General features: G+C 49.1%; 1 protein-coding gene across 2 annotated transcripts in view; it reads left to right on the top strand.

Moving 5' to 3' along the window:
* PNKD (PNKD metallo-beta-lactamase domain containing) overlaps positions 1 to 24,544 on the top strand; it is a 69,614-nt gene that overhangs the window by 35,135 nt on the left and 9,935 nt on the right. The window contains exon 1 of one of the 2 annotated variants that reach the window (XM_043910072.1): positions 12,709 to 12,945. The exons of the other annotated variant lie outside the window; for it this stretch is intronic. Within the exon in view, the coding sequence (XP_043766007.1) occupies positions 12,785 to 12,945 (161 nt within the window). The 5' untranslated portion in view covers positions 12,709 to 12,784. Of the gene's footprint in view, positions 1 to 12,708; positions 12,946 to 24,544 lie in introns of those variants that run through there. 2 annotated transcript variants of the gene reach the window in all.

The following is a 24,544-nucleotide window of genomic DNA, read 5'->3' as shown; positions in this document are numbered from 1 at the left end:
AGGGGAAGGACATGATCTGCGCTGTATTTTAAGAGAATCCCCTGGTTCTGAGCAGAGGATGGGCTGAGGGGTCAGTTCAGAGCTATCTCAGCCAGTGGATGAAAGGTGGTGTCTGGCCTTCACCTCTGAAGAGTCAGCACACCCCACCCGCAGTCGCCGCCGCCACCCCCCGCCCCAAACCCATGTGTCTTCTCTGGCCTCGTTTGGCTGGCTCCCTTCCATCTGCCCCCCGCACCCATCTCCACCCTCCTCCCCACCGTGCTCAGGGCCGGCCTGGGTGGACATGGCAGGGGCCCTTTGACCTCCAGCTTCAGCTAGGTTTGGCCAGTGGAGAGCCCCACAAGAGAGGGGTGGCCAGGAGCCAGTGGAGCTGGGATATCTGTTCTTCCTCCCAAAGGGTCACCAAGGACTGCCTCATTCCACAACCAAAGGTCACAACAGCAGTCAGGTGGCCCTGTCCCAGCAATTCCGTCCCTCCAAGTTCCATAACTGCTCCCTCCCCTCACCTGTCAGGCCTACAGGTGGTGACAGAGCCCCTCTGCCCCTAGCCCTGGCGAGCCGCATGTCCCCTTGCCCATCGCCTGTAAAGTGGTCCTTCCATAAAGCTCTCCTCTGGTTCCCAGTTTGAGGAAGTCATCCGTTTCCTGGCTGAATCTGACCTAACCACCCCCTACCTTACTCCCTACCCCAACTGGCAACATGGCATCGGTGGATAGAGCTTGGACTCTGGGGTCAGATAAAACCAGGACCGGATCTGGCTCTGTCACTTAATAGCTCTGTGATGAGGTACACCACAGCCTCTCTGACCCAGGGCGTTCACCTTAATTGAGGATACGGTCAGGGTGATGAAATAATACATGTGAGGACTTGGCGCATGTCTAGGGCATAACGGACAGTCAGACTCGCTGGTTCTAGTCTTCCTTGCCCTGTACCCAAGAAAACACTTAGGCCTCTGTGATACTAGGTGCTAGGTGCTGGATGAGGGACAGACCAGGAAGCACAGGGCATCATTTCTGTCTACAAGGAAGCCACGGTGGCACCCCCACCACCACCACCCTTGAGCTGGACTCCCCGTAGTTCAAAGTGGAAAGCAATAAGGCTTGCATTTCAAACCATTCATTTCTTTTTGACTACCAGGTGGCAGGCAATATACCAGAGTCTGGAGGTAGAGTATGGTGATCACAGGGCCTTCAAAGAGGATGTTGGACTTTCAAGGAACGGTTACTCAAAGGTGGGGGCATCTCAGTCTCTCTGGGCCTGAACTCTACCCTCCTCCCTTCCTCCTCCTGGGAGAACCTGCAAAACTTCCCAGACCAAGAGAACTTGGCCTTTAATTGGTTACAGTTATCCTAGAAAGCTTTAGACCATATCCGGAGTGCTGGGGCAGAAGGTACCTCTAGAAGTGAGCCTTAAAGGATTTCTCCAGGTTGCGGGGCAGGGGTAAGGGGGCAAAAGTACAGGAAAATGACCACTGCAGGCTGGCTGAAAGCCAGGGACATGGAAAGGAGCGCTGTAAGCACAGAACACTGGAAAACTGGGTTGAGACTGTATTGCTAAACCAAGTCATGTGAATGTAATGCTGTAGATACTGGCTTTGAGCAGGAGGCAGGTCTGATTCAGACCTGGGCTTTCAAAGCCTTTGTCTGATAACCTATGTAAAGTGGACAGGGGTGGGAGGTACCCATAATGGACCACGTGTTGGGACTCAGGGCCCAAATTTGGGTGATGATGGAGCGCTCACAGGGACCAGACCTTGATGTTGCAAGAATGATACAAGGTGCAATAACTTCAGTGAACTTTTAGTGATTACCCACAACAAACTTTTTTTTTTTTCTTTTCTTTTTTTTTTTTTTTGTTAGTTGGAGGCTAATTACTTCACAACATTTCAGTGGGTTTTGTCATACATTGATATGAATCAGCCATAGATTTACACGTATTCCCCATCCTGACCCACAACAAACTTGGCACTACATCCTTTACTTGGCTAATTATAGTTAATCCTTAATAAATACTTGATGCAAAAAAATAAATAAATAAAATAAATAAATAAATACTTGGTGCAAACTATCAGTTCTTTTTACAGAGAAGAGACTGAGCCTCCCACCTCCCCCGTCCCCTCCCCCTGCCCCGCCACACCTGGAGATGGCCAGAAAGAGGATGAGCATTTAGGTTTGGAACTAGAGGGGGAAGCTAGGGTGGACACTTCTCTTTGGGAGTAATGAGTAATAGCAAGTGATAGCTGAAGTCAGGGGAAGCAGTAAATGTGAGGGATGACAGTGGAAGGGGAAGCTGTAGGGGGTGTGAGAAGGGGACCAGAGGACAAACACAACATTGTAAAGGAACTATATATACTCCAGGTTAAAAAAAGAAGAAAAAGGCACAATCATGACCATTGGAAATTTATTTCATTGCTTAAATACTGTTCCACACATCATGGGACACATGTTTTCGATTGGAAAGCCAAGCCTTGTTAGAATTTTTTTATTCATTCATTCATTTATTTATTTATTTGGCTGTGCCTGGTCTTAGTTGTGGCATGTGGAATCTATAGTTATGACATTCGAACTCTTAGTTGCAGCTTATGGGATCTAGTTCCCTGATCAGGCATCTCTGAACCTGGGCCCCCTGCACTGGGAGTTCAGAGTCTTAGCCACTGGATCACTAGGGAAGTCCTAGAATCCTTTTTTTGATAAATAAAATATGTTTTATTTCTTAAAAAAAAAAGACCCAGAGGACACTGTGATAGGGAAGTTGAAGGCTCTGCTCAGAGGTTAAGTGACAAGGACAGAACAGTGACAAATTTGTTGGAGGTTCAAGGGGTCAGAGTCAAATTAGGATCGAATGATGAAGGCAGAGGCTCAGGAGAGGGACCTAGGAATTGATGGGAAGTGAAAATGAGGCAGCAAGGAGGACTGCTCTCTTTGTTTTAATAAATTAACTTTGTAATTAAAGTAGTAATTCCTTCTCATCATAGAAGTGTGGAAAATATTTTTAAAATATAAAAAAAGAAAACAAGTGATACCCCATTAATCAATTAAAGATCATCATTATAGCATTTTAAATATTTTTCCATGCATTTTTAATGCAGTTAATGTGAAGGAAAAGAATAGGTTTATTACTTTTATTTGGAGTTGCACCAATTTTTTATAGCCATCATATCAATTACACAAAATTTCTACAGTTTTGTACCTTGTTCCCCCTCCCCTCCATTTTAGATTAAAATGTAAAATTCATCTATAGTACTAGTTTGGGTGTTTTGGCTGCAAGTATCAAAAAAAAAAAAAAAATAGAAGTGGCTTAGACAGTGAGGACAATTTTTATCTCACATAACAAGAAATTCAGGGGCTAATCCAAACGGGTTAATTCAGGGGCTCAGTACTGTCTTCAACGATGCTATTTCCATCCACACTTCTTTTTTTCCAGTTTTATTTATTTATTTTTTACTTTACAATATTGTATGGGTTTTGTCATACATTGACATGAATCTGCCATGGGTGTACATGTGTTCCCCATCCTGAACCCCCTCCAACTTCCCTCCCCATCCCATCCCTCTGGGTCACCAGCCCCGAGCACCCTGTATCATGCATCAAACCTGGATTGGTGATTCATTTCACATATGATAATTTACATGTTTCAATGCCCTTCTCCCATATCATCCCGCCCTCGCCCTCTCCCACAGAGTCCAAAAGACTGTTCTATACATCTGTGTCTCTTTTGCTGTCTCGCATACAAGGTTATTGTTTCCATCTTTCTAAATTCCATATATATGTGTTAGTACACTGTACTGGTGTTTTTCTTTCTGACTTCCTTCATTCTGTATAATAGGCTCCAGTTTCATCCACCTCATTGGAACTGATTCAAATGTATTCTTTTTAATGGCTGAGTAACATCCCCATGGAAAAGAAATGCAAAAAAGCAAAATGGCTGTCTGAGGAGGCCTTACAAATAGCTGTGAAAAGAAGAGAAGCGAAAAGCAAAGGAGAAAAGGAAAGATATTCCCATTTGAATGCAGAGTTCCAAAGAATAGCAAGGAGAGATAAGAAAGCCTTCCTCAGTGATCAGTGCAAAGAAATAGAGGAAAACAACAGAATGGGAAAGACTAGAGATCTCTTCAAGAAAATTAGAGATACCAAGGGAACATTTCATGCAAAGATGGGCTCGATAAAGGATAGAAATTGTATGGAACTAACAGAAGCAGAAGATATTCAGAAGAGGTGGCAAGAATACACAGAAGAACTGTACAAAAAAGATCTTCATGACCCAGATAATCATGATGGTGTGATCACTCATCTAGAGCCAGACATCCTGGAATGTGAAGTCAAGTGGGCCTTAGAAAGCATCACTACGAACAAAGCTAGTGGAGGTGACGGAATCCTAGTTGAGCTATTTCAAATCCTGAAAGATGATGCTGTGAAAGTGCTGCACTCAATATGCCAGGAAATTTGGAAAACTCAGCAGTGGCCACAGGACTGGAAAAGGTCAGTTTTCATTCCAATCCCAAAGAAAGGCAATGCCAAAGAATGCTCAAACTACCGCACAATTGCACTCATCACACACGCTAGTAAAGTAATGCTTAAAATTCTCCAAGCCAGGCTTCAGCAATACGTGAACGGTGAACTTCCAGATGTTCAAGCTGGTTTTAGAAAAAGCAGAGGAACCAGAGATTAAATTGCCAACATCTGCTGGATAATCGAAAAAGCAAGAGAGTTCCAGAAAAACATCTATTTCTACTTTATTGACTAGGCCAAACCTTTGACTGTGTGGATCACAATAAACTGTGGAAAATTCGGAGAGAGATGGGAATACCAGACCACCTGACCTGCTTCTTGAGAAACCTATATGCAGGTCAGGAAGCAACAGTTAGAACTGGACATGGAACAACAGACTGATTCCAAATAGGAAAAGAAGTATGTCAAGGCTGTATATTGTCACCCTGCTTATTTAACTTTTATGCAAAGTACATCATGAGAAATGCTGGACTAGAAGAAGCACAAGCTGGAATCAAGATTGCCGGGAGAGATATCAATAACCTCAGATATGCAGATGACACCACCCTTATGGCAGAAAGTGAAGAAGAACTAAAAAGCCTGTTGATGAAAGTGAAAGAGGAGAGTGAAAAAGTTGGCTTAAAGCTCAACATTCAGAAAACTAAGATCATGGCCTCTGGTCCCATCACTTCATGGCAAATAGATGGGGAAACAGTGGAAACAGTGTCAGACTTTGTTTTTTTGGGCTCCAAAATCACTGCAGATGGTGATTGCAGCCATGAAATTAAAAATTGCTTACTCCCTGGAAGGAAAGTTATGACCAACCTAGACAGCACATTAAACAGCAGAGACATTACTTTGCCAACAAAGGTCCATCTAATCAAGGCTATGGTTTTTCCAGGGGTCATGTATGGATATGAAAATTGGACTGTGAAGAAAGCTGAGCGCCCAAGAATTGATGCTTTTGAACTGTGGTGTTGGAGAAGATGCTTGAGAGTCCCTTGGACTGCAAGGAGATCCAACCAGTCCATCCTAGGGGAGATCAGTCCTGGGTGTTCATTGGAAGGACTGATGCTGAAGCTGAAACTCCAACACTTTGGCTACCTCATGCGAAGAGTTGACTCATTGGAAAAGACCCTGATGCCAGGAGGGATTGGGGGCAGGAGGAGAAGGGGATGACAGAGGATGAGATGGCTGGATGGCATCACTGACTCGATTAAAATGAATTTGAGTAAACTCCGAGAGTTGGTGATGGACAGGGAGGCCTGGTGTGCTGCGATTCATGGGGTCGCAAAGAGTCGGACATGACTGAGCAACTGAACTGAACTGAACTGAATATTCCATTGTGTATATGAACCACAGCTTTCTTATCCATTCGTCTGTTGATGGACATCTAGGTTGCTTCCATGACCTGGCTATTATAAAGAGTGCTGCTATGAACATTGGGGTACACATGTCTCTTTCAATTCTGGTTTCCTCAGTGTGTATGCCCAGTAGTGGGGTTGCTGGGTCATATGGCAGTTCTATTTCCAGTTTTTTAAGGACTCACCACACTGTTCTCCATAGTGGCTATACTAGTTTGCATTTCCACCAACAGTGTAAGAGGGTTCCCTTTTCTCCACACCCTCCCCAACATTTACTGCTTATAGACTTTTGGATAGCAGCCATTCTGACTGGCGTGAAATGGTACCTCATTGTGGTTTTGATGTGCATTTCTCTGATAATGAGAGATGTTGAGCATCTTTTCATGTGTTTGTTAGCCATCTGTATGTCTTCTTTGGAGAAATGTCTATTTAGTTCTTTGGCTCACTTTTTGATTGGGTCGTTTATTTTTCTGGAATTGAGCTGCAGGAGTTGATTGTATATTTTGGAGATTAGTTCTTTGTCCGTTACTTCGTATGCTATTATTTTCTCCCATTCTGAAGGCTGTCTTTTCACCTTGCTTATAGTTTCCTTTGTTGTACAGATTTTAATTATGTCCCATTTGTTTATTTTTGCTTCTATTTCCAATATTCTGGGAGGTGGATCATAGAGGATCCTGCTGCATCCACACTTTTGCTCTGCCATCTTTAGCTGTTGGAATTGCCTCTTGGGCTGCTGCCTCATAGACCTAAAATGGCTGTCATAGTTCCAGGCATCACAGGCAGGTGATAGCATCCTGGAAAAAGAAAAGAGCAGAGCCCTATTATATTCTGTTTTGACAACTATGAAAAGCCTATTTGGCTCAGATGATAAAGAATCTGCCTTCAATGTGGGAGACCTGTGTTCGATCCCTGGGTCGGGAAGATCCCCTGGAGAAGGAATGGCAATCCACTCCAGTATTGCCTGGAATACTGGAAAATCCCAGGGACAGAGGCGGCTGGGGGACTAGAGTCCATGGGGTCGCAAAGAGTCAGACATGACTGAGAGACTAACACTTTCACTTTCCAGCCTATTTCCCTCCCCATCTCAACCTGAAGCAAATCACCGTGTGACCTGGAGGAACTGACTTGATATTTCAGTGCCTTCATGTTTTATCTGTGCCAATGGGAATTATATCCATGTTTGATTCATAGGGTTGTCGTGAGAACTGACAGTTAAACTGTGTAAAGCACTTAGGATAGTGCCTGGCACGTGGTTTGTGCTATATAAATATTTGCTATTATTATCTAATGGCAAGAACTGTCTCATATTCCTGAGTCTAACCAGTCACTTGGCAGGGCAATGAGAGCACCAGTTGGCTTAGACCAATCAGGAGGAGGGACTCAAGTGGAAGCCCTAGCTGTTCCCAGGCACAACAGGGGTTAACAAGGAAAGCAGGGAGGGTTGGAGAATGGGCATCAATCAAGCAGCAGGATCAGCCACACCGGTACTGTTTTTTAAAAACGATGTTTGTTGACATATGAACTCTGTTCTGATTGTGTGTGTTCTGTTCTTTTAAAAAAAAAAAACAAAACTTTTTATTTTGAAGTTATTTCAGGCTTAGAAAATATTTGCAAAAAATACAAGGCGGTCCCATACACCTGCCACCTAGCTTCCCTAAATGTTCACTTCTTACTTTTAACTACAGTGTTAGAATCAAAACCAGGAAATTAACATTGATACAAATCTAAAAACCTCTCTACAGTCATTATTCAAATTTTGGCAGTTGTCCCCCAGTGTCCTTTTTCTGGTCCACGATCCAATCCAGGATCAATCATACCACGGGTTCTAACTATAAACACCATTTTAGGGACTTCCCTGGTGGTCCAGTGGCTAAGAATCCACACCCTCCCAGTGCAGGGGCCCGGGCTTCTATCCCTGGTCAGGGAACTAGATTCCACAAGCCACAACTTAAAAAAAAGACCTTGCATGACACATCTAAGACCTGGCACAGCCACATAAATAAATAAATAATTAAAATAATAAAAGAAAAGTGATGACACACACATCATCTTTAAAAAAAATAGAATAAAATAAAATAAAAAATAGAATAAAAAATAAAACCTGCACAGAGGTTCATAGAACCTTAACTCTTCCCTTACTGCCTGACCTGTTGGCTGTTTACAGCCTCACCATTGTGTACATTTGGGGCAGATCTTTTGCAGGTTGCTAAAAAGGAATTATTAAGTCAAAGGATATATATTTTTTAAAACCTTGATGCATATTGGAATTGTTTTCTAGAAAATTGTACCAGTTGATACCCAATCTGTATGAATCAGACAATTCACACCAACATATGAATACTCAATGTATGAAGCTTTTGACTGTGTGGATCACAACAAACTGTGGAAAATTCTGAAAAAGGTAGGAATGCCAGACCACCTTATCTGCCTCCTGAGAAACCTGAATACAGGTCAAGAAGCAACAGTTAGAACCGGACATGGAACAACAGACTGGTTCCAAATTGGGAGTATGTTAAGGCTGTATATTGTTTCCCTGCTTATTTAACTTCTATGCAGAGTACATCATGAGAAATGCCAGGCTGGATGACTCCCAAGCTGGAATCAAGATCGCCAGGAGAAATATCAACAACCTCAGATATGCAGATGATACCCCTTTAATGGCATAAAGTGAAGAGGAACTAGAGAGACTCTTGATGAGGGAGAAAGAGGAGACTGAAAAAGCTGGCTTAAAACTCACCATTCAAAAAACTAAGATCATGACATCCAGTCGCATCACTTCATGGCAAGTAAATGGGGGAAAAGTGGAAACAGTGACAGATTTTATTTTCTTGGGTTCCAAAATCACTGCATATGGTGACTGCAGCCATGAAAGACGCTTGCCCCTTGGAAAGAAAGCTATGACAAACCTAGATAGCATGATAAAAAGTATCACTTTGCCGACAAAGGTTCATCTATTCAAAGCTATGGTTTTTCCAGTAGTCATGTACAGATGGGAGACTTAGACCGTAAAGATGGCTGAGTGCCAAGGAATTTATGCTTTTGAATTGTGGTGCTGGAGAAAACTCTTTAGTCTCTTGGATAGCAAGGAGATCAAACCAGTTAATCCTAAAGGAAATCAACCCTGAATATTCACTGGAAGGACTGATGCTGAAACTGATGCACCAATACTTTGGCCACCTGATACGAAGAGCTGACTCATTGCAAAAGACCCTCATGCTGGGAAAGATTGAGGGCAGGAGGAGCAGGGGGTGACAGAGGATGAGATGGTTGGATGGCATCATTGACTCAATGGACATGAGTTTGAGCAAACTCCGGGTGATGGTGAAGGATAGGGAAGCCTGGTGTGCTGCAGTCCATGGTGTTGCAAAGAGTTGGACAGGATTTAGCAACTGAACAACAGCTGGGCTGAGTTGACTTCCAGCTGTGAGTGGGTCCAGGTCACCTCCATGTGTCTTTGACTCTCCTTAGCCAAGCAACTGACTACCCGGGATGTTCTCATGGTGAAAGGTGTGGCTAGAGTCCAAGTTAACTGTTAAGCATATTTAAGACCTCTTTTGTATCATGTCTGCTAACATTCCATTGCCAAAAGCAAGTCACAAGACCAAGTCCAAGATCAGTGGTGTGGGAGAAATATATTTCACCTCCATGGAAATGGTGTGTAGTCATATGGTAAAGTGTATATTTTCAGGGAGAGATGAAGAATTGAGAACTGAAATGCAATCTATTAATACCACACACAAGGAGAAAGCCTTTCCGGAAACTAGATTGTGTTAAGATAAAGGCAGAACAGAAATTAGATATGGACCCAAGGTCAAGGCCAGGTTTTGGGGCTTTTTTTTTTTGGTTCCGCTACATGGCTTGTAGGATCTTAAGATTCCCAACCAGGGATTGAACCATGCTTCGTGCAGTAGAAGCTCAGAGTCCCAAACACTGGAAAGTGAAAGTTGCTCAGTCATATCCAACTCTTTTCGACCCCATGGACTATACTGTCCATGGAATTCTCCAGGCTTGAATACTGGAGTGGGTAGCCTTTCCCTTCTCCAGGGGATCTTCCCAACCCAGGGATCGAACTCAGGTCTCCCACATTGCAGGCGGATTCTTTACCTGCTGAGCCACAAGGGAAGCCAACCACTAGACTGCTAAGGAATTCCCAAGGGAAGTTTTTAAGGCAAGGAGATGCTTGAGTTTGCTTATAGAGTAAGAAAAAGTGGAGGCCAGGAGAAACACTGCTTGACAATATGAACAAGAGGAACTAATAGTATTTCCTCCAAAAATTCGTATGTAAGTCGCAAAATTTGTAGAAGGCTGGCTGGGCAGGGAAATTACTTCCTCTAAGAAGCATATTGGCTGAAAGCAAAGGAACTGGAGCTGGGCCGGAGGTTTTCAATAATAACTGTGGATAATGAGAGGAGATCTCAGCAAAATAAAAGCTCTGCCAAGCACAGGCCGATCTTCATCTTAGGAGTGCCCCCCAAGCCAAATGTCTGCAAGCAGTGAGGTATTACCAGGTATCAAGTGCAGGACAGGGTGAATAATGAAGCATCAATCTGGCTGGGGCAAAAAATTCTCATGGGAGAGGTGTGTGTGCGCTCAGTGGTGAGGTTGTGTCCAGCTGTTTGCAGCCCCAAGGATTGTAGCCTGTCAGGCTCCTCTGTCCATGAAATACTGGAGTGGGTTCCCATTTCCTACTTCAAGGGATCTTGCTAACCCAGAGATTGAACCCACAGCTCTTTAGCCTCCTGCATTGGCAGGTGGGTTCTTTACCACTGGTGCCACCTGAGGTGAAACCAAAGCGGATTTGGAGTGGATATTGAACATCTTCCAGAATAGTTCAAGAGGGAAGGGTAGCTTCCTGGTCCTGTGTGAATTCTCCAAAACACCCACTCTTACTCCTTATCCCCAGCCTTGTCCAGCTCCCTGCATTTCATAAAATGTATGTTGGATGATTAGCTATAATATTGTAAATGTGTGTGTAGCATGAGATTAGATTTAGCCTTCAATCATTTCTGTATCTGCGAGCTCATGCTTGAGTCTGCATTTCCTGTTTCAGATGTCAGAGGCTGTGTTTTGATTTCTCAATATCATGCCTGGCACAGCCGTACCTGCAGAAAGGTGTGTTCACAGTGACTTTTGACCAGGCTCCATAATTCTTCACGTTGCATGTATAGACACAGACTTAGAGACATACAAGTTCCCTTGGCCCAGAAGGGCCTTCTACAAACTAGCTTGTTAGTGTTCTCAGCCCCACCCCTTTTGCAGCATACACAGGGGTTTAATTCATTTCTATCTGATTCTTGTTTATTGGGAGCCCTTTATGTGCCAGGCACTGAGAAGAAGCTGAATTGTGGGTATGGAGACAGGAAGGGAGCAGGCTGTATCTCTGACCTTTAAGATAAGAGAAACTTCACTGTCTGGAGTTACAGAAGGAAACCCAGGGTTGGGTGTTGGGATTACAATTCAATTTGGGGATAATTTAACATGTATCTTGGCTTTTTCTTCGGAGGTGGGTGAGGAGTGAGGCCTTCAATTTATTATGCATAATGAGCCTATACCTGAATGCTCTCCATGCTGGGAACTCAATCTTTAGATCCAGTGATCTACTCACAGTACATCAGAGGGAAAGGAAAAATGTGTGGTTTGGGGATCAGGTTATCCAGCCTCTCTCAGGCCAGAGCACAGGCAGAAGCAAAGAAACAGAAGAAAACAAGAGCCCTGCCTCGCCCACTCCCTTCCCCAACCATCTTCCTGCAGGAGAGATCACTGCCTTCACTGTTTGCAGATTTCCTTCCCTCCCTGTGCAGGACTAAGGCTAGGGTTGCAACTGGAAGGAGCCCAGCCCCAAGTTCCAGTTTGCCCAAATTTATTAAAGAGATCACCATGCCTGTCTACATTTTCTTCCAACCCACTGATCTTAACCTCTGGAATTCATCCGGAAGGCAGTATGGTGGGGGTGGAGGGGTCAATGATGTGGAATTCCCATCGGCTTGGGCTATTTTGGGTCCTATTCCTATTTCTGCCATCATTTTTGTATAATCTTGGTGGAATCACTCCCTCTCAGCCTCTGTGACTTCTTATCATTCAGGGCATGGCTTACATTTCACTTGCTCAGGGAGGCCCTCCCACACCTAAATTGGCCCTCTCTGACCTCCATAGAACCATAGTGTTATAATCACACAGCAGGTAGGTATGTATGTGTATATATACACACGTGTATATGTATATATGTGTGTATATATACACATGTGTATATGTATATATGTGTGTATATATACACACATGTGTATATATAAGTATAGTAAGTGCATAGATAATTGTTTGCTTATTTGGTTTGTTTCTCCGAGAGATTCTAGGCTCCAGGAATGCCGAGAATGTGTGTTTTTGACCCTTGCATCCTCAGATCCTGGCACGGGGCCTGGCACAAAGGAGGACACAGAAAATTCATTTAGTTAATGAATAAATGAATGAACGGCAGCTGACCCACGTGATCTCCCAGTTTCCTTCCAGCTGAAGAAGTTTATGAGGCTAAGGTTTCCCAGCAAGAAGACCTCTCCAGGACCTCTCCCAGAGCTTCTATTGGGGCAAGGTGGGGTGTAGGGCCGAGCCCCGGGCACTGGCAATTGTACACCGGGATTAGCGCAGGTCGGATGCCGGCTACGGCCCAGCCCCGCCTCCCGGCCGTTCAGCCGGGGGCGGGGCCAGGTCGCCTCCAGCGGGTGGCATTCGGGGCGTCCACAGTACCCAGGGTGGCGAGTGGGCGGGTTCGAACGCGAGTCAATGGAAGGGCGGGGCCAGAACGCCCCCAGTCTCTCCGCTGGCTGGTGCAGGGGGCGGGGCCCCAAGCCCTCAGGTTCCCCACGTGGGGGCCTGGGCCGAGCCGTCGCCTAGCAACGCCCCGCCCCGCCCCCTGGCCCGCCGCGGGCGCCTGCCCCCAGCATGGCCTGGCGAGGCTGGCCTGCGTCGTGGCTGTGGGTCGCCAGCTGCGGGCTGCTGCTCCTAGTCTTCGTCCTGCTCTTGAGCCCCCGCAGCTGCCGAGCGCGGCGGACCCTCCGCGGCCTGTTCATGGCGCGTAGCAAGCGGCTGCTCTTCCGAATCGGGTTCGTGCCGGGCTCCGGCGGGCTGCGGGCTGCGGGGATCGGGAAAGCTGGCGCGCTGGAAAAGGGACTAGAGGAGGGGTGCCGGGGGAGGGCTTAGGGGTTCTGACAGGTCTAGGGCTGGGGGATCCAGGGCCGGAGCTAAGAACGATCGAAGAGGCAGGCTAGAGAAGCTGATTTTTTTTGGGGGGTGGGGCGTGGACTGACGAAGCGAAGAAATTTGGGGTGGGTGGAAAATTGGGTTGGGCTGGGGAAAGCAGTTTGCTGGGGGGAGCAAGTCAGGGTAGCCGGAGAAGAGGGCTTTGAGAGGACCTCTAGAGAAAAGAGCCAGATGAGGGGTTGGAGACAAGGGAGCTGGAAAAAGAACAGGTGCAGGATACCGGGCTCCCCCCACCCCCCCAGTTCCTCCGGTGGGCAGGTGCTGGAGAGAAGGAATGTCAGACCAATGAGTCTCACCTGAAACCGCTGACTCTTTCCATGTGTCCCTGGTCCTTTCCCCTCAGCTTCCCACCACTCAATGCAAGCACTTCTGTCCCAAGCGGGATTCCCCACTCCCCACTCTGTAGGTCAGTCTGTCCCTTTCCTTCGACATCCCTGTCTCCCCCGCCACCCTTGTCATAAGCCCCAGGCTGTGAAATCCGACCCTAATCACTCAGCCTGACTTGTTGAAGGTTCACTGACCTCCAATGACTTTTTCCTTTCTGACCCCCACCCCTTACCCCAGTCCTCACTCGTCCCTTACCCCTACTTCTCCTGACAGGACAGAGTAAGGATGGTAACCATCCCTGTTCTGCCTTATAGGCAGTAAGAGTCAGGGAAGGAGCTACGAGAAGGCTTCCTAGGGTCTCCATCCCCTTCCCAGGACCAGCAGGGCCAGGGGGCAGGCCCTCAGGCCACGCTTGAAGGACAATGATGTTGGTCTGGGAACTGTGGGAGCCCTGGCCCAAGGCCAGGTTCAGGCGAGGACCGAGGGCCGAAGCTGGGGAATTTCCTGAGTTTCAGAGAAGAGGTTGTACAATTCACCCCCCTTCTCGTGATCACCCCAGATAGCTCAGAAACTTTATCCCTAGGATTATCCTCACTCAGTCTAAGACACAGAGATGTAAGGGTCCAGTGGGGGAAAAAACTGAAAAAACAAGGGTGAGGAGGAATCCTGTGTGTGTGCCTTACAGGGGCATTCACATCTCTAATAACCCACACAATGGTCACCTTCTCAATAATGCTCCAGCTAAGTCACCATTGCTCTGCAAACAGCATTAAAATAATAAGATTCACAAATATTTAAATATCTCCATATGTGAGATTAAAAAAATATATTGCTTCTCACAAAATTTCTGAGAATTGTACAGCTCTATTGGGGAAAGATTTTTAAATCTACTTCTAGCTTTCAGCATCGATAATGTTGAAGTCATACAAAGAGCCTGAGGAAGTGAAACAGTTTCCACAAGGGACTGGATCAGAAGTCCTGTGATCAAAATTTCCAAGATTGCCACCTCAGAATCCGGAAGGATTGGGTATTCCTAGAACTTGGGATCTGGGTGTTTCCAAATCCTCAAACCTGGAATTGTCTGAGAGCTTCTCAGGAATTCAGTAACCCATGATCTTTCCTGTGACTGGATTTCAAGGTTGCCTTGGAATCAGCTCCCCAAATTTGCAGAGCAGGAGGGCGTGCCTGGAATCAGAGTCCCAGATCCTGCCTATCCAGGATCTGGGAAACAATCAGTCCAGTCCCTCAGGGGAGAGGCTGCTGGCTGCTGGGAGGGACTGGGGGTGTCAGCAGGAAACAGTCTGAGGGAAATGGTCAGGTGTTGATGCTGTGAGGGTGCCTCCAGGAAGGATGGAGAGGGAGGGGGCGGGGATGGGGCAGGACATGAGGGGAGGGGCGGAGCACATGGACACACTCCACCCTGAATGTGTGGCTGAGAGGACCACAAGTAGAGGGCTTTACTAGGGGGCTGGAAAATCGACAGCGGAGATGGGAAGCGGTACTGGGAGAGGAGTCCTTGTTGATGTTATCAGTAATAACAGTACTGACTGGTATCTGACAGTGTTATAAAGGGCTTTCTTCAAACATAACCACCATTGTCTTGGGATGGGGATAACTGGGCACAGCAGAGGGTCGATCTGAGCTAACCTGAGGTGGACACACGCATTCAAGACTCTGCAGGGCCTGGGAGGCAATGTGTAGTAGTTAAGCACATAGCATTGGGGTCAGATAAATCTGCTTTTGAATTGAATCCCAGCTTTATTGCTCAGTAGCCGTGTGACCGGAGAAGGCAATGGCACCCCACTCCAGTACTCTTGCTTGGAAAATCCCATGGATGGGGGAGCCTGGTAGGCTGCGGTCCATGGGGTCACTAAGAGTCGGACACGACTGAGCGACTTCACTTTCACTTTTCACTTTCATGCTTTGGAGAAGGAAATGGCAACCCACTCCAGTGTTCTTGCCTGGAGACTCCCAGGGGCGGGGGAGCCTGGTGGGCTGCAAAGAGTTGGGGTCACACAGAGTTGGACACGACTGAAGTGACTTAGCAGCTGCAGCAGCCATGTGACCTTGGACAAATAATTCAGCCTCTCTGTGCCTCAGTTGTTGGCATCTGTAAAATGGGCCTGGTGATAGTGCCTACCTCAGAGGGCTCTTGTGGGGATCAAATGAAATTGTACACAGGGTCTGGCTTGTAGTAAGTGCTCAGTAAATGTTAACAATTATTCTTTCTATAGTATGGGGGATGTGGGGAGGGAAGATGCATGGCATTAGGACAGCTGTGGCTCCTTCTGGAGCTTCCTTTTTTTTGGGGGGGCCACACCATGTGGTATATGGGATCTTAGTTCTCTGAGCAGGGCTCAAACCCATGCCCCCTGCAGTGGAGGCACAGTCTTAATCACTGGGCCACCGGGGAAGTCCCTCAACTTCTTTTTTTCTTAAGCTTCCTTACATGCTTTTTCCCAGGTGGCTCAGTGGTAAAGAATCCACCTGCCAACGCAGAAGATGCAGGTTCGATCCTTGGGTCGGGAAGATCCCCTAGAGGAGGAAATGGCAACCCACTCCAGGATTCTTCCCCAGATAATCCCATGGAGAGAGGAGCCTGGTAGGCTACAGTCCATGGGGTCCCAAAGAGTCAGATACAATTGAATGACTGAGCACACGCACACATGCTTCTATTGTCTTCCAAGTGTATCCTGCTCACTTACTCTCAGGAAATCCCACATCCCTTCATTCATTCAGTGACCCCCACCCCCCCTTACTGCCCTGGATCAGGATTGCAGGATCACTGAAAGGAGCTGTTCTCAAGGAGTCGGTGAGAGGAACAAGGACCCTGACTGGCCAGAGGCACAGGGCATGATAGGTTCCCCAAGAGTGACGGGGTGTGCCTGGGGAGGCTGGGATTGGGAGTGTGTGCTCCCTTCTGTGTGCCCCCTGCCTCATGCCTCAGTTTCCCTTTTGCCCCTTTGCCTTCTCAGTGGCTGTTGAGGAGGTTTGCTTAGAGAACAGGACCCTGAACAGGGCCTGTCTGCAGAGGGAGCAGTGAATGGGGAATTAGGCTGGGTTCCTGCGTGCAGGGCTGGGAACCATCTTTCAGAGCTGAGAAAGTGGAAGGCAGCCAGCCTCTGCAAATGGACAGTCCAACAGACAAAACTCTCCCATCCTCCCTGACCAAGTCCCCTCTTCATTCCGAGGCATAGAGGATCTTTCTTGAATCTCCTGACCCAAGTGAAACCAACTGTCCCAGGACAAACCTTGCTTGTTCCACTTTTGCAAGAGAAAAGCCCTTCTCTGGGGCCAGTGAGGACCAATGGCTTGATTTCAAAGAGGGTGCAGGAGTCCTGAGCTGAGGACCCTAGAGTGCATGGCCCACCTGCTTGTAGCCAGAGTAAAGACCACACAGAGGCAGTGGGCTGGGCCTTCAGGAGGGAAGCGGGGTGCGTCCTTTTCTTTTCTGCAGGCCTTGGAACCCTGGAGAGCCACAGCACTAGCACCCACAGAGGCTCCTCTGCTGCGTGTCCCAGTAGGTTGCCCTTCCCCAGGCCATGCTGCCCACAGAACGGAGTCCACACCCCCCACCCAGGCCTTTGGGGCCCTCCCGCACCCCCTCCAGAGCTACGCAATCCCGTCTTCCCCAGGCCCTATGCTCTTGTTGTACTTCTCTCTGGGGTCTGCCAGACCTTCCTCCCTACATCAAATATTACTTCCTCAAAGCTCATCCTCAAAATATGCCCCAAATCTGAACACTCACCCCACTTCCACTGCTACGACCCTGGGCCAACCCCTGGTCGCCTCTCACCTGATCTCCTAAATTGACAGCTCCCTTCAGCCTTTGTACACACAAGAGCACTCTTAGCAAGGCAACCAGAATCAAACCCTTAAGATTTAAGTCAGAAATGTGCAACTCCTCTGCTTAGAACCCTCCAGAATGGCTCCAAGGTCCAGAGGGACCTGCCTACCCCCAACCTCATTGTTTTTGCTGGTTTTTTGTGTGCCCTTCACCTTGCTCATTGGATTTCGGCCACAGGCCACTTTGCTGTTCCTCAAGCACTCTGAGACAGTCTAACCTCCAAGCTCTTTTGTCTCTGTTCTCTCTCACGAGACCCCTCTTCCCCCAGATGGCCATGTGGCTGTGCCTGGCTTCCTTCAGGTCTCTGCTCAAATTTCACTGTATTAAGAGGCCTACCCTGACCCCCCTGCATAAAAATAGCAGGGCCCCGACGCCTGCAGTCTTACACACCACAGTGTGCTCGCGTGCGTGCTCGGTTGCTCAGTCACGTCCGACTCTTTGCAACCCCATGGACTGCAGCCTGCCGTCTCCTCTGTCCGTGGGATTCTCCAGGCAAGAACACTGGAGTGGGTTGCCATGCCCTCCTCCAGGGGATCTTCCCGACCCAGGGATTGAACCTGGGTCTCCTGCGTTTCCTGCGTTAGGGGGCAGATTCTTTACCTCTGAACCAGCGGGAAGCCCATTCTCCACAGTACATATCACCACATGACATCCTGTATATGGACTTGCCTATTGTTTACTGGCTTTCTCCCTCAACCAGGATATGAGCCATGTGAGGGAAGAAACTTCTTTCACTTCTGTACCCCAGCTTCCAGAACAGTAGCTGGCACAGAGTTGGCCCTCATTAAAGGGCTTTGGAATTAATAAAAAGCTTGGCCCAAATGCTCTCTCCTCCACAACGCTTGTCCAGCCTCTCCAGTCAAAATTCATCTCTGCCTCTAGACTGACCCCTGGCACTGTCTCTCCTCCTAGAGCTTTCATTGTGTATTCTTGCCTGTTCCTGCATCAGGTGTTCATGGGTGTGATTTCCTCGCTGGACTTCCACAGGCCAAGCCTGGGGAACAGGGCTGAATCAAGAGGGCCTGGGATTGGGGTGAGGAGGGGAAGGATGGAGGCGGGAGGGAGGGCCAAGAAACAGACCCACACCAAACAAAACCCTAGGGCCTTGGTTGGGCAGGTGGCCTGGGGTTTCAGGCAAGGAGACACAAATAGTCCATGCCTCCTGCCCAGGACTGAGATTTGACTGTGCCTCTGGGCCTCCTGGGGAGCCCTCAGGAGCCGCTCCTCCTCCCCCTGGGAAAGACGCTGAAGGCTGGAGAGATCTGCAAAGTCAGCAGAGGACCAAACCAGATGAGGGGGTGGGTATGGAGACGGGGCCTCTGGTCTCCCGGTCAGGCCTGTGTCTTGACCTGTTGCAGGCACTGTCCCTCTCCTGGTCATGGGGAAGTTGTCCCCCGACCCCTCAAGGCCTTGCTGGCAGCTTCAGGAAACTCTTCGCCCTCTAGGGCCTTTTTCGCTGTCTCGTTATCTTCTTCAGTTTCCTCAATTTGGGGAAAGCACGAAACATCTCGTGCCTCAGTTTGTTCCCGAGGGGCCTCCGAGCAGGCGGTGCTCCAGCAGGACTCTGCGTTCTGGTGGCAGTCCAGGTCCCGAGGCCCTCAGACAGGCATTTCCGGTTTGCTTTCATAAAGATTGCCTGTCGCTGGTCAGATGAAAAGCCTGGGGAAAGCTGGGTCCCGGGTGGAGGCGGGTAGGGGAGGCAGGCAGGAGAGGAGAAGCCAAAAGCACCCCCTGACCAGAGTCCTCTCAGCCTGAGCTTGTTGTCCAGCTGGTAGAGTCTGGGGCCAGGGCCCAGCTGGGACAGGCAGCCCCCAGGCCTGTCTCAGGGCTGCCCAGGATGGCGAGACTGCTCGTGGGAGGAGGGGGGAGAAGAAGAGCTTCATTGTGTGTTCTCCACCGTGAGCCAAGAGGAGGGGGTGGGGGAGGGCTGTGTGTCACTGTCCCCAGCTGTCCCATGGGGCCTCCCATGGGGCCAGAGGCTCAAACTCAGATACCAGAGAAGCCACGCTCTGGTTCAGTGAGGCGAGGAGTGAAGGGTATGCCTGTGGCCCCCCGACTGGGGATGGCAGGTGCTTCATCCTGCAGCCCTGACCCCAGGGGGAGGGCCCCTCAGGCTCCTGCAAGGCTGCCCCAGGCCGGCTGCCCCCACCCCAGCCCCACCTGGTAGAGTGGTTTTTCTGTCTCCCACCTGGGTCCCAGAGGACCAATTAGGAAACTTGCTTTTCTTTTTGGTGAGGTGATGGTGGGTAGTTCCAGGCCCCAGAACTGCTGAATCAGAGTCCTGGAGTGGGTGGTAAACAGAAGAAGAAAAGTTCAGCACCTTTGGGTTTCGCCAGCACCCCCAGATCATACTGATGTATTCTGGCACATTCTCATGCTGCAGGGAGTTTGAATCCCACATCAGGCCCTGCAGAGGTCCATGTCATTGTGTAAGTCACCTGAACTTTCTGGACTCAGCTGCTCATTCAGAGAGGAAGAGCACTTGGTTTTACAGAGCAGAAAACTGAGGCTTGGGGAGTGAGTTTCTGCTTCTTACCTCGGGCAACAGAAGAAAGGGAGCTGTGAGCCCCATTACAGGAGATGGCGACATCCCAGCGAGATGCGGGGCTAGGAGATGGGAGGCAGGTTCTTCCCAGGGACTCATTCACTTTCACGTTTTCCCATCTTTTTTTCCTAAATTCTCTTGTCCATCTGGCTTGCACTGCTCCCGGTGGAACCATCCATCCTGTCATGGTTCAGGGCAGAGAGTGGCAGAGCCTAGACTGAAAGAGGTCTCCAGGATTCTCCACTCAAGGCACCTTCTCCTGAGAGCTGCTGGGGTCTCTGACCCTCTGCGGTCCTCAGGAAAACTGCACATGTGAGGAGGTGGTCTGGGGAGAGAGTTCACAGGGTTCAAAGGTTTGTGTCTCATAGAGACTGAAACTAGTCCTCCAGGAGTTCCAGAGGCCAGATGCCGGGCTGTGTCTGGAACACTGTAATTACCCCGACAAATCTATTTTCCCAGCAAAGGCCCTCAAAGGAATTGGGTCTGACCCCAAATAGTTCAGGCCCACTTATCTCATCCTACCTGCTTATTAGGGGTTTGCAACGGTTAAGAGTGTGAACTCCAGGGACTTTCCTGGCCATCCAGTGATTAAAACTCTGTGCTTCCACTGCAGGGGTCATGGGTTTGATCCCTGGTCAGGGAACCATAAGCCATTAAAAAAAAAAAAGTGTGGACTCCCGGGTCAGGGTGTCGGGGGTGAATCTCTGCCCAACCGCTCACTGCTCTGTGATCTTGAGCAAATCCCTTTCCACCTCTCTGGGCCTTGTCTGTAAAATGGAGGAAATAATGATACCTGATTCGGGGTTGCTTGGAGGATGACAGGATAACTGATGGGAGGCATTGAGCCCACTGGTAGGGTCTGGGAAAGCTGAGGAAAAGGTCATTCTTATTAAAGATGAGGCCAGTGGGCTCTGGAGAGATGCTCTAACCTGTGGGGCAAAGCCAAGACTTCGGACCCTGTCTTCAGACCCCCTTTCCTCTGCTCCGCCATCTCCTCCACTTTAGAGGCCCTGGGTCCAGACCCCAGGCTGGGGACGTTGGGATTTTGTGCCCCAGTGACACAGCCTCACCCAGGCCCTTGGGTCTAGATGACCTGCTTATCAGAGCACCCTGCTCCACCTTGTGGGTCCTGCCAAGAGAGGGCAGGGACTTGGAAGCGGGTGGGTGAGGTGGGAAGGGAAGAACCAGGGCAGGGATGGCTGTAACTCTGGCCTCCGATGCCCTCACTGGGCATCACAGCCTGGCCTGGGGCCAGTTGGGTGGAGCCGCAGCCAGTGCTGACAATCCACTTTCTCTGCCTGTCACTTTTATACTCAGGTGCCTGGCCCTGTGCTGCCTTTCCTGCTCATTCAGCCAGCATTTTGTGAGTCCCGGTTCTGTGCTGGGCCAGTGCTGGGGGGGGTTGCAGAGGAGCCATGAGAAACAGGTTGGTGACCGCCCGCCCCCTGCATGGCACTGATTAGGGCACCAGGTAGAAGTTGATAAGGCCCAGCCGCTGCCCCGGGGCTCAGCTGCTCTTGAGCGCCCCAAATGGAACAGGGGAAGGTGGCGTTCTGCCGGGATAATCAGGCCCTGGGGTTTAGCCCAGCCCTGAAAGATGCTTGTATCTGTGTGTGTTAGTCGCTCAGTCGTGTCCAACTCTTGGTGACTGCATGGACTGTAGCCCCCCAGGCACCCCTGTTCATGGGATTTCCCAGGCAAGAATACTGGAGTGGGGTGTCATTCCCTTCTCCAGGGGATTTTCCCAATCCAGGGATTGAACCTGGGTCTCCTGCTTGGCAGGCAGATTGTTTACCATCTGAGCCATCAAGGAAGTGGTGAAGGAGGCTTGGGGTTCCTGCATGGTGTGATTAGGAACTGGATAGGGTTCCAGTAAGTTAGAAAGGCCTGGAGGATATTTCAGGCTGAGACCTGTGGGAGCCAGGCAGGACTGTAGTTCTGAAATTTTAATGAGCTATTTCAGGCATTCAGAAGACAGATAAAATAACAATCCTCCCAGCGTAAGAAAGACAATGTTACAGACACCTCCCCAGCCCACCTTCCCCCTCTCCCAGAGGAAACCCTACTAACTTGCATGCTGACCGTGCCCTCCTCTCGGCTGCCTTTATTCTTTTACTATTTACGTCTGCATACCAATGATGGTTTTGCTTGCTTTGGCCTTTTTTTTTATCTCCTAGCCACACCACGTGACATATGGGATCTTGGTTCCCTGACCAGGGATTGACCTGCACCCACTCCTTTGAAAGTGCAGTGTCTTAACCACTAGACCACCAGGGAAGTCCTTCTTTGGCATTTTAGGGAAATATCGTCGGGTTGTCTGTTTTCTGTGGCCTGTCGGTTAGCTCAGTGTTACGTTTGAGCTCTGTGCAGGCTGAGAGCTGATACCCTAAATCATTCAGTCCCCTGACTGGGTAGTTTTCCGTGGTCGGAATATGTCACTACTTATTTGTCCATTGTGCTGTTGATGGACATTTGGGGATGTCCACTTGTTCACTCTTGGGACATGGGGTTTCCACAGGGCCATGTTGGGGAGGGGACAGAGACTTGCCTCCTCCTGGTCCACAGAGGGCCTGCCTGGGGGTTGGACACTCTCCTGCCAGCCCTGGGAAGCCACTGAAGGCTGCTGAGCAAGAACAGGATGCAGTCAGAAGTGGTGCTTTGGGAGCACGAGCATCTGCCAGTAGTTTGCAGTTTGGTTCAGTGAGTCAGAGAGCTGAATAGAGGAGCTTTCGTTAGGGCCTCGCCAACAGTTTCTCTTTGCAGGGGTGAACCCATGAAGGGAAATGAGAAGTGGAGAGGAATTCTGTCTGAGTCACCGGGGAAAGGGTTAAATGGATGCTTGAGTTGTGAAACTAGGAGGGTGACTGGGCCTCTCCCAGAAAGAGAGGCAGCAAGAGGAAGAGCTGACAGGCACGGTTACAGACCCTGGTGACGCAGCCAGCCCGCCAGTGGAGGGAGAACCGAGCCCAGGGACTGGAGAGAAGCACGAGGAATTCTTTGTCTGCAAAGAACCAGGCCCCATGCAACTCGGTCCTTGGGCTCCTCCCCGCTGCTCTGTGCAGCGATCCAGACCTCAGGGCCACAGGGGCCACCCTGGCCAGCACAGATCTTGGGTCTGACAGCCACCGCCCCCCCCAACCTTTCTCCATCTGCAGCACCCCCTCTAGTGTAGGCCCTCGTCGTGTCCCTCACTGCGTGACTCGGTTCCCCGGCCCCCTTCCCCTCCACTCCCGTTCAGTTCATTCTACCCTCTGCACAGCAGCTGAGCAAGCTCTTAAAAAGGAAGTTAGAACATACGCTTCCGCACTTTCAAACCCACCAGCAGTTTTCCCCCCTCTCTCCATGGCCTGACCCCTGCGCACCTCGCTGACCCTTTCTCTGCCTAGAGACTTCGCGGCCTCTTGGCAGCTCCTTGAGTGTGCCCCACTTGTGCCTGTTTAGGGGTGTTGGTGCTGCGCCCCCCACAGTCAGTCAGCACTGCTGGCTCCCACATCTGTCGAACCTGCTTAAGGGTCGCGCTCAGAGAAGGGGCCTTCCCCGACCACCCGGTCTGCCGTGAAACCATCTTCCTTTCCCACCACAGTTCACCGCCTGCTTGTTGACTGTTTTGTTTTCCGGTTCAGTGTCTGTTGGCTGCTCCTCTCATTATGTTGGCAGGGAGCCATCTGCCTTGTTCTCTGCCTTCTGTACCCGGTCCAGCACGTGCAGTAAATATTTGCTGGTTAAAGCCAGTGGAAGAGCAGGGCCTTGTTTATTGCAGCTTCTTACTGCATAGTCCCTGCCCTTGTACATCTTGATCTTTGTTGGAGGACAAAGTACGTGTACTAAGTATCCAATGAGGGAAGACGGGGAGTGTTTTCCAGTCCCTCCCAGATTGTGCACGGCCTTGTTCTAGAAGCTGTGAAGGGTGTCCAGCTGAATTTGGGGAGGAAACAGCAGTTGCTAAACACCTTCCACCCTTCAGGCCCTGGAGAATGTTAACATTTGTCATCTTGTTTTATGTCACTTAATCCTTACATAGTCCTGAAGGGGTAAGTCGTGGTATCGCCATTTTATAGATGAGAAGTCTGATCTGTGAGACCATTGACTATCCCAAGGTCTCAGACCAAGGATGGCCCAAGCTGTGATGAGAACCCAGAGCTTACTGTTGTCAGAGGTCCTGCACTTCCTGTAAGCCTAAATAGGAAGAAATGATGAAGTCAGGAACAGGGCCTAGATGCCAGGTGGTGTCCGGGCACAGAGGCAAGGGTGGTTTTCTTTTCTTCGTTATTTAAAAATTTTTCATTTTGAAATCATCTCAGATTTGCAAAATTTGTGCAAAGAATTCCCATATACCCCCTCTGTCAGTTCCCCCAAATGTTAACATCTTCCATAACCATGGTACAATCGTCAAAACCAAGAAATTAACATCGATCCAAACCATTACCACTCTCCAGACTTCAGTGAAATTCCGTGTATTGTCTCCCCAACATTCCTTTTCTGACCTGCAGTCCAATCCAGGATATTTAGATTGATCCAACCAGTCCCATCTATGCTGTGCTGATTGTTTGTTGTCCCAACGGCACAGCAGGGAGAAAGGCAAGAATCAGCAGCTCCTGCCAGCACTCACCCGGTCTTGGTGTGCCTTCCCCAGATTCTCACACGTCCTGTCCTCTTTCCTTCCTGGAAATGTCACCTCCTCAAAGAGGCCTTCCGTGACTGACCATCAGATCTAGAATAGCAG

The sequence above is a fragment of the Cervus elaphus genome, chromosome 8, assembly GCF_910594005.1.
Source record: "Cervus elaphus chromosome 8, mCerEla1.1, whole genome shotgun sequence".
Classification (NCBI taxonomy): domain Eukaryota; kingdom Metazoa; phylum Chordata; class Mammalia; order Artiodactyla; family Cervidae; genus Cervus; species Cervus elaphus.
Note: the sequence above shows the minus strand (reverse complement) of the source record. Positions and strands in the feature narration are given on the sequence as shown.